Source organism: Saccostrea cucullata, unplaced genomic scaffold, assembly GCF_032062105.1.
Source record: "Saccostrea cucullata isolate Sc308-1 unplaced genomic scaffold, CSIRO_AGI_Scuc_v1 ctg331, whole genome shotgun sequence".
Classification (NCBI taxonomy): Eukaryota; Metazoa; Mollusca; class Bivalvia; order Ostreida; family Ostreidae; genus Saccostrea; species Saccostrea cuccullata.
The window spans coordinates 206,867-217,164 of NW_026923116.1; the positions used below are offsets into that span (position 1 = coordinate 206,867).

A 10,298-nucleotide genomic window follows, 5' to 3' on the forward strand; every position below is an offset into this window, starting at 1 on the left:
ATGGAATGACGTTAGTCAAGGGTCCTCGGCCACGAGTGGACTCAAAAATGTATCTTGTTATATTTTTTATCAGACATTATTTCAGGATTTGTTAAATCTATGGCTAGTTCAGATCAATACATTATTAGGCAATGGCATAATACATGTACTAGGCTTATGTTTCAATTCTAAAGAAGGATTGCAAAGTTATGGCATAGGAAGAATTTATCTTGTGCCATGACCTTGACTGGATGACATGACCTTGAAAATCGAATTCAGAGTTTAAATCAGTTTATAATTAGCTGTATTGACTTAAGGTACTCTGATCCTTAGCCAGGAAGGTTAAATCTTTAAATTATAATTTAATTGAAAGTCTTAAAATGAAGCTTGAAAATTACATCTTTTTATGCCTTCAATACATTTTTATCTTTTCTTTAATTAAGCGATAAGTGAAAGCTGCTTCCGGAGATACAAGAGTCATTGGAAATGCTAATTTCACCGAAATTTTCAGCTCCTCTCTCATTTCGCATATATTTAAAAATAGTTTTAATACCTATAATAATAACACATTAGAGGTATTACGTATCTTTTGTTATTTTAATACACGAAAATTTCATTGTGAAATAAAATTGTGACTAAGACATTAAAAATGTAGACTAATAGATTTAATTACACGAGGCTTTGCCAATTTCAATAGTCCTCGCACGATAAGTGAAAGCTGTTTCCGGAGATACAAGAATCATTGAAAATGCTAGCGCTTCTCGTGTTTACTATCGACCTGTAATTTTCAAATTATCAATAAATAAATTCCCCCAACTTTCAAACAGTTATCACAGAGAAAAAATTAGAAATGGAAATATTTCAAGTTGATCTTCTTTTCCAATAGTTGCCAGCGTGGCGCAGTGGTTAGAGCGTCTACTCTTGATTCGTGAAGCAAGGAGTAAATCCTTACGTCGCGGGTTCGAATTCCATTGTGGGACGTGAAGACCGGTCCTTTGAATGAGACCGTATAAACCGAGGCCCCGTGTCGCAGTAGGTGCTGGCATGTAAAAGATCCCTCCCATCTCAATTGCGCTGAGTGCCGAGCATAGGACGAAATTTGCAGCTCTCCACCGGCAAAGTGGTGGCGTCTCCATATGAGTGAAAAATTTTCGAGAACGACGTTAAAACAATATACAATCAATCTATCTTTTTCCAATAACTCTTTTGAATAAAATAATTGTGCAATAATTTAATTCAAAAACAAGAACCAAATAAAGACTTAAGATGCATAAACATAATGTACAAGTTTATGTATTTTGAAAAGTATTCTTGGTCATTGTTTATCTTGAACAACGAACAAACTACCAGGTACATGCAATCTGCGAATGTTGGCCATTGCAGGGGCAGTCAATACACAGTGGCGCCTGGTTAATATGGACGACTCTGGCTCTGTCCTGAATGAAATCATTTGGATAAATGAATCGTCCTGTAGTTAACTGTAATGAACAAAAAAAAACCCCACTCTTTTCATGAGCCTTAACCGATGAATTGAAATTTTAAGCGAAAAATCGTTTTAAATATTCTTCAGTACACAGTAAACACTTTTATCATGTTCTTCTCAACATCCACCAATGTAGACTGGTATTGAGTGACCATGAGATGATCTCCATCGGAATGGAGCGCAATTTTGTGTGGATTGGAAATCCCATCACTTATCATATTGCCGATGATGTCACCATCTGTTGTCATCAGCAATACATTGTGGGACTTGCATCCGGCAACATAGACACGCGTTCCGAGAACAGCAATGCCTTTGGGACTCTTAAGCAAACCTTCATCCCGAAACTCCCATCTTTTCTCACCACTGGTCGTAACAGCGATTACAGACCCTTTATATTTGTCGGTGACAAACAGGTTTTTGGCCGATTTGTCCATGGCTATGTAGTCAGGGAAGGAAAATAGATCGTGATCATCCTGATCCTTGCAGATGATCTTTAATTCTCTTCCATCTTGAGACATCATTTTAACGCAAGGTGGTTGGGAATAGCAGCAGACAGCAAACTTTTTGTGAGCAAATGCAATTCCCCAACACTTTGCACCAGTCTGAATGGTAGAAATACCAAGGCAATCGTTCTCTCGAACCTGGTAAATATAAATTTTCTTGTCTGGCGGAAGGCTTACGGCAACCTCGTTTCCACTGATGACTGCAATATCGTAGGGTTTTGCAGACAACACCTTTTCACCAACCCATTTGTACTCCTTATCGAATAGCTTAATCTTGCGATGGTTCTGAAATTCAAAGCATTGTAAAATGTATATTTTTAATTTAGAGCCACACAGGACAATTTTATTTCCGAAATTAATATTCAGACAGCGACTTTCATTATACTTACCTGATCAATTAGGATGATCCTACTCTTTTCAATAAATTCTGCACCAGTGAAGCAACAGTTTTCTCTGTCTTGAATGGTGCGGGCTTTGAAGAAGTAATCCATTGTTGCCTGTTTCGGAGCTACTCTGTGGATTGGCGAAACTGACTTTGGTGGAAGAATAAGTGGTGGAAGTGGCGTTTGCGCAGAATCAGGATGTTTCACATCTTCATATCGAGGAGACTTTCTCGATGACCTCACGGAAGGTATGGGAGATAGCTTCGCTGTATGGATATTATTTCCACTTCCAAAGAAAGTTGGTGGGGATTTTCGTGAGCTTATCGGTGGCGATGCTTTTTTCACAGACAAAGGAGGGGACTTTCGAGTTGATAGTGGTGATGAAGGAATACTTCTAAAGGCAATAGATTCGTCTTCTATGGGGTTTTCTTCGTTTGAGTTTTCCAAATTGTATGGGGGAGCAATATGGACAGGAGTGTACGTGATCGTGATCTTTCCAATATCCCTCAATGCAGTGGAAATCGCTTGGATCTGTTTGTCTGGAGTGAAATTCATGAAGACGTCTTTCATTTGGCGTGTTATATCGGAAAGGGTGTTTTCGCAGACATGAGCTTCGTGCTTGACTTTGTCCACCATTAGTAGAACGTCTGTGTCGGAACCATGCTTCAGTGTGTTCTGGAGCAAAGACAAAGCATTATCAGTCGTGCTAGCAATACCATCACAGCTATCGATGTCGGAATCGTAGTTGGTTTTCTCTTGAACCTTTATGTTTTTAATCTCTTCAGTCAACTTGTATTCCTTAGATTTCAACAAATCATTCATCTGTTGACGAAGACCAGCTATTTGTTGACGAAGCTGAAAAGATGCATCTTCCAAGGTCTTCGAGCTATGTTTACGGTTTTCCGAAATCCTATTCGCCCAGTCTCGCTGCATCTTCAGTTTATCAATCAGAGCATCTGTCTTGAGCCTTTGTTTGTCGGCTGCTTCTTCGCAAGATGTGACATTGAGACATTTCCTATGATCCAGCGTCACACAAGAGGAACAGACGACCTGGTTATGATCCTCGCAGAAGAAAGCCAGCTCAGTTCCTTCATGGTCGGGACACGGGGGTCTGTTGGCGGTGTCCTTGATTGGTTGATGCTGGAGATCAATCATGCTTATCAGGTTGTGATGTTGAGAGTATTTTAGCGACTTGTGAAAAGATTCACACTGCTCGCAGTAAGCTTCCGAGCATTCCTTACACCACTTCACCGCAATGATACTGTCGTTGCGTCTCGAGCAGGGATCGCATTTTCTTTCTTCTGTCCGCAGACGAACATTTTCCATTAAGCTCTTAACGAAATGATTCGCCGGGAAAGACTCAACCCAATAATGTGGAGCTTGCTGGGGATCAGGTGCATCGATTTGACGCTTACACTTAGGGCAGTTAAACCCTCTCGCCGCCTTTTGTCCTTTGGTGGATTCTATAATATGGCGACTAATGCATTCCTTGCAAAAAGAGTGAAGACATGGTAATCCTACAGGTTCTTTATAATCGTCTTCACAAATTGAACAGGTCAAAAAAGCCTCGGCGACGTCTGGTTCATATACAAATCCAGCCATTTTTCATTCTTTAGAAAGCTGTTTTTCTATCAAATGATAGTTAACAATTCGATCTGCGAAACGTTACTAAGACGCAACAAACCCTTCCCCAATACACATTTAGTTTTGAAATTTAACAGTGAATTAAATGTCTTTGGATCTTTTGTTTTTAATTATTGTTATTAAACAATAAAACCAACGTTGCACTTACTTTCGTAATTTAAAAGAAGTACTGAACAACAAAGCAGGCATGACTAAATAATATTTATTACATATATAAACATTCTTCATATATAATATATCAAAAATGTATACCGTAATACCCAAGATAAAAAAATTATATATTGCATTGTCATTGTACATGTATATATATAATATATATTTAAAAGTATAAATACTGTTTTAAAAGTGATATTACTTCTCGCATGGGTAAAATAAAATAGATCAAATTAAAAAAAAAAAACAGATAAAGTGCTGATTGCAAATGGGTGCACCTTTCTGGCACTGGTTGTGTAGAACAATATTGCGTGACTGAAAATCTTCCGTGTTTTCTTTAAACTATTCTTATCAAGAAATTTTGAAAAAAAGATCAGGAAATATCAAGAAATAGGGCGAACAAGAATTGCCGGAACTTGGTCCTTCTTAACAACACGTTTTGTAAATTCTCCTTCTGGGTTTATATAAGCTGGTTGGGAGTCAGTTTTATTCAAATTAGAGCGCCCACTAGCTCCATAATACCGATGTTCCGCTTGTATTTTGAGAATAACCGTGTATGTAAAACCTTTAGAAATTATTGGTGGTGCGGGGAACTTGATTTGATACGATTGCTGCTTTTTATTTATCACAAGTTTATCTCTGGCTTTGGCTTTTTCTTGATTGTCCATATCGTAAATGTTCAGGAATACGTCATAGTGTTCCTCGTCATACCCGGTTCCGTCTACCTCAACGCCATCTACGAACACTTCTCTGGAAGATGAAAATGCAATAGCGGTAGTCTCGTTATGCATACAGTTTACCGGACCGAACCGCCAATGAAGGGTCTGATTCTCCCCCTTTGACCTTTTATCGGTCCGAAATTTCTTCACATCAGTATTAGTTCCACTGAAATAGTTGTGCAAGATCTTTCTTTCTTCTGTCGATAGAATATCAGATTTAACCACGGTTTTATGATAATAACTTGCTTCTAAAACAGGAACACGGATGTAGTACAGAATTCCCCCTAAATAGCGACGCTGATTTTGCGGTGATACGATGACACCGTTCCTTAAGCACTCTTGTTCAGACCACCGGAGAGCTGCATCGAACACCACTTCCTCCTTGGCGTCGAGTTTTTCGGACTTGATTATTTCTTTGACTAGAGATGCATGAAGATTGCCGAAACTACCCGAACGTAAGATTTCCTTCGGTTGATGCCAAATATATTCTAAGCATTTGTTTTTCAATGTTGATTCATCAAATTTGTGGGCTTCTTGGAGAATATCACATACATTGTGTGTATTTAATCCATGTTCTAACACACGTCTACATTTTTCTTCCAGTCCCGTTAAACCATATTTTCGGGCTGCATACAAAATCTGTATAGCGTTCTTTGCCTCGATTTTAGTATCCTCGCAATATATGTACCTGGAAATGATAAAATGCATTAAAATCATTAAAAGATTAAATGAAACCTTTTAAATCATTACAATTGTCAACATGTTTTAACCAGATGTCAATATTCTTTGGAAAAATATTTTTAGAATTAAAGTTCTAAATTACATTAATTTTCTTACTCTAGCATATGTTGAAATATATCGCTTTCTATGTCTGGAATGGCTATTCTCTCGTCTGTCTTAGCTGCCATGGGTCCAATTAGCATGGCGTAGAACACACAGCTACGACTGACGAGAACATAGCGATGAGCTCCAACAACTTGACGTGTCTCTCCCACCAGAAAGTGGACATCGAAGGCTATCTCGCTGGTCAGCATGTGTCGGTTACATTCAGCTAACGTTTTCTTGGCTTGCCAGTCATAATGTGCTGACATATCGTCCGAATCTGAAATACAACAAATACATATGGTTAAAAAAGATGTGTTTGTGAAACACATATGGCAACAAAGGTTAAAGATTATACTAGCATAGGTAACATCAAGGTCAGAAGGTCATTGACCTTGGTGTCATTTGAAAGACCTTGATTAGTGAAGTAAGCACACCAAATATGAAGTCTCTATCTTTAATGGTTCAAAAGTTATAGTGAAAGGTACGAAAAAGCTATTTTTAGCATATAGGTCACAGTCAAGGTCACCAGGTCATTGACCTTGGTGTCATTTGAAAGAACTTTATTAGTGTTGTATGCATACTAAATATGAAGTCTCTATCTTTCATGGTTCAAAAGTTATGGCGAAGGTTAAAGTTTGCAGACAGAAAAGCTATTTTTAGCATATAGGTCACATTCAAGGTCACAAGGTCATTAATATTGGTGTCATTTGAAAGCACCTAATTAGTGAAGTATGCATACCAAATATGAAGTTTCTACCTTTCATGGTTCAAAAGTTATGGCAAAGGTTAAAGTTTGGGGACAAACAAACAAATAAACAAACAAACAAACAGTTTCAATATATAGGACAAAAACAATATATGATCTACGGATCTATCGATCCGGGCGCATAAAAATAACAAATATACAAGGTTAAAGACATCTGATTACCACTTTATACTAGTATACTGGACTAACTGTGAAACAGTTTGTTACCAACTCTGAATATCTTCAACAACAATGGATTCAAAGACATTGAATATATCGTTCGATGGCAATTCATATTTTTTTTTTGTGTAAAACATCAGACTAATTTAAAAAAAAAAATTAGGCTTCCAAATACTATACAGAACCTTACAACCTCCACGTTTAGAATTAACATACCATTCTATCGAAATATCTCGAAATATTTCATACAATATACTCTACCTGGCCTGTTGGTGAATTTGAATTCAATTTCTTATGATATTCTTGTGTGATAATCCACTCAAAAGATATAGTATTAGTATCCAATTCAGTGACAGATTTTGATTTCTTGAAGATAACACTAGGAAAAGACCAGAATACCTCTAATCACCAATCAATGACAGCTACTATTGCAGAAGACTGAGGCTGTCTCGGTACGCATGTGCACTTCGTCAGATTATAAGCAGCTCATATTTTTGACAGAATTCAAAGAGAAACTGACACAATGTTGCGACAAATACCCCATTCTTTGGAACAAGAACCTACTGAAAAGGTTTCAAATATATATCGGATGATTTAAACAATTCATAATGATCTACGTCTGCTATCGATCCGTGCAGAACTGCCACATCAATACATTGTTAAGAAAACTTTAAAAGCTCAAACAATGAATTCTAATGCCGTAAAAAATAGAGAGATGGCGAGCCCCATTGATCCGAAATGGAGTTAGAAAAAGGAATCGACAAGGCGGTCATCACGTACAATGAGACCATTAAAAGTGCAGACAGCACGTTTTTGTGCTATCAAGTAATTAGTTCTTTACAATAAGGAAATGTACATGTTGGCATTAAAGGAACTCTTCGATAAATTAAACGAATCCTGATTGTGGCTCCAGTTTGATATACAAGAAACTAATTTCGAGTCTTTATTGAATTTCTTGCTTTCAATTGGAATGAAAATCATTCTGTGTGCCTTTTAAATTGTCTCTGGCATTTGCGAAAAGATTAAGCTGCATTGAACATATTATGTAACAGAGAAATTGTCCGCAGAATAAATTATTTTCAATTTAGACATATTCCTGAGTGCAAAATACACCTATTTAGAATTTGCCCAATGCTTTTTGGTTTCAGCTTTAGTACCAAACCTGAGCTATTAATTTCTAGTTCGCCATACTAAGCATTGAAGGTTTCTCCTACTGTTTGATGTGTTCATGCCCTCGAGTTGAGTGCATGTACTTTTCTGTTGTCGGTCTGTTTAGCTTTTTTATGGATATTTGATTGTTCAGTGTTTTGCTTTTTAACCCTCGTGTCTGCACGCCCTCCATTTAACTTTTTCCATTTCTAGACAATGAGGTTGACAGTTTTTATACTGGCAACTGAAATCTTGTTATGCAATTTGGCAATTTATCACCACAACCATTTCTTTCCCTACTACATAACGTTAGAGTACCAAAAATAGTAAAGGCATCATGCCAAGTGCTTTTTTCGTATACCCTTCCATCGTGCCGTATATTGCTCACTTTAATTGTTATTACCATATTGTAATAATTCCTTTCAAATGGTAACCTGAAGAACATATAGAAGTTTGGTTAAACACTTTCACATTTAAAATCTAGGTTTAAATCATAAGTTTAACAGGTAACTTTTATTTTTCTTTTACAGAGCTTTCATCATCCATATTTGGATTTTACTAAAGTTATTTTAAAAAGTATGCATCTGATAAAAGCTTTATTTTCCTTTGCTTGATTCCTAATACATAGGTGTTGAAAAACTTATAGTCCCCGTGTCAATAGGTCAAAATATAACTACATTGCTTTTTCAGCGGCAATGGTGGCGCCTCAATGTGAGTAAAAAATCTGGAAGGGACGTTAAACACACAAACAGACACTTGACATTTAACCTTTCGAAGCTGCTTTGAGATAGTCCTGCTTTTTGACTACAACTTCGAATAATATGAGCAAAACTTAGACAAAATGATCCGGATATTTCAAAGTAATGCGCCCAGCCTACCTGACAATGGAGAAGAAGATTTTGTGAATGGATCATCCCTATACAGTTTCCGAATTGTCTCCAAATCCTCCATTTGCAATATATAAACCTCGACCAAAATGAACAAGGTAGATACCAAAAAAATCACATGTGATTATACTTGTGGGCCCTCGAACGAAACCGATATATATTAATCAAACTACTTTAGGATGAATGACTAATCAAGGCCCCAAAAGTCGACCACGATAATCCTCTTATAAAAACAATTTGATAAATGTGTAAGGTGCATACCATTCGCAGGAAAGAGTATCCGACTTTTGGAATTTAGCACCGATTAGTTTTTGGCATGAATTCTTGCTACCTCGCTGCTCTAAGATTGTTTACATGTGTGACACAGTTCTAACAAACAAGGAAAGGTTGTAGCTCAATAAAATTTAAAAGATACTTCAATAAAGCAGTGACACAAATCCGCTAATGATAACTGCAAAAGATAATATTAGTTACCCGTCTTTATTGCTACATTTTTAAATGTTTATACACACACGGTTCTAACCCTGGAGCGGTTTTTTAAATTTTCAACGACAATTTAGAATTTGAAATATTTGCATTGCTTTTTAAAAATTCTAAATGATCTTTATTTTCATAGTTTATTTTATCATGCATGAAAGCTACTACTCAGAGTCAACGAGATTGATTTGGAAGATAGTAGAATTAAAGTAAATTTTAAGAGTGGAATGGAATGATTGGGTTATTCTTTATAATTATTTCAAACCAACAACTTCAAAATAAACGACGTAGAACTCATTGGATTCCTTTACGAACAAAATTGGATATCAAAGCTTAGGTCTGATCATTAAAATGATTTCCGTGGAATATATTGATTTAGTGGACTCTTTAAATAACAGAAATCGCGTCATTTAAAAAATGCCCTATATTACAATGTCAATCATTTTATGAATTTAAAAGATCACAGGTCCATATACTAGTATTTGTAATGTAATGGAAAGGTCAAGACACAGATAAAGTTGACCATTAAATTCACATACAGAAAAAAAGAAGGAAAAATAAACTACATGTAGGTGCTGTCAAAAGACAGTACATGTAGTACCCACATAAGGGCATTAGTGTTAAAACCCGAAATATTTATGCAGTCAAAAGGTAAAATAGAGAGTGCACAATAGCACTATGTAGCAATGATTCTGTGAAAGCATTCAGCTGTAAAAGACATTCTTCCATTGCTTCTTCATAGGCTTTTACAAACTTTTCGTATCTTTCGTTGTTACTCTCATCAGCCTTTTGAAATCTATTCTCCACGGCGACTGTGCAATTTTGCTGAAGCTCAGGGTTGTTGGAGAACTGTTTCAAGCGTGCTTGACTTTCTGAGCTGTCTTTGAGGTTCTCAGACTGAGCTTGATCTTCACAGACACTATTCTATAGTCAAACTTCACTATGCTGAAGGAGTTGTACGCTTCTGCATTATGAACGCTACACTGAAAGAAAAACCTAGTTAATTTAACTAGTGTGTTTCGTAAAGCGTTGGTCGTGATTAGTAAACTTTCAGTTTACTGGTTAAGATAGTGAGTTGTGGAGCGGGGGTCGTATAGATACTTAGATACCTAGTGAAAGTTACTCATCAATTCTAAATTTTATTAATCTTATCTAGTAAATATACTAATAT

The 10,298-nt window shown here is 36.6% G+C and overlaps 2 protein-coding genes across 4 annotated transcripts; both read right to left on the minus strand.

Annotated features, from left to right (window-relative positions):
- Window positions 1-1,195: 1,195 nt before the first annotated feature.
- On the minus strand, window positions 1,196-3,991 carry LOC134263192 (transcription intermediary factor 1-beta-like). Its single transcript, XM_062745497.1, has 2 exons — window positions 2,355-3,991; window positions 1,196-2,250 (listed from the first exon to the last, which is right to left on the minus strand). The coding sequence occupies exons 1-2, from the start codon at window positions 3,948-3,950 to the stop codon at window positions 1,546-1,548; spliced, it is 2,301 nt and encodes a 766-aa protein (XP_062601481.1). The 5' UTR covers window positions 3,951-3,991; the 3' UTR covers window positions 1,196-1,545.
- A 290-nt stretch (window positions 3,992-4,281) lies between these two features.
- Window positions 4,282-9,113, minus strand: LOC134263204 (BTB/POZ domain-containing protein 6-like). Of its 3 annotated transcripts, none has more exons than XM_062745517.1 (3): window positions 8,912-9,113; window positions 5,702-5,966; window positions 4,282-5,552 (listed from the first exon to the last, which is right to left on the minus strand). In XM_062745517.1, exons 2-3 carry the CDS (start codon window positions 5,953-5,955, stop codon window positions 4,529-4,531), a joined length of 1,278 nt encoding a protein of 425 aa, XP_062601501.1. In that variant the 5' UTR covers window positions 5,956-5,966; window positions 8,912-9,113; the 3' UTR covers window positions 4,282-4,528. The 3 variants fall into 3 exon arrangements, with proteins under 3 accessions (XP_062601501.1, XP_062601500.1, XP_062601503.1); XM_062745516.1 differs by lacking the exon at window positions 8,912-9,113 and adding an exon at window positions 8,642-8,840; XM_062745519.1 differs by lacking the exon at window positions 8,912-9,113 and adding an exon at window positions 7,014-7,418.
- Window positions 9,114-10,298: the final 1,185 nt, after the last annotated feature.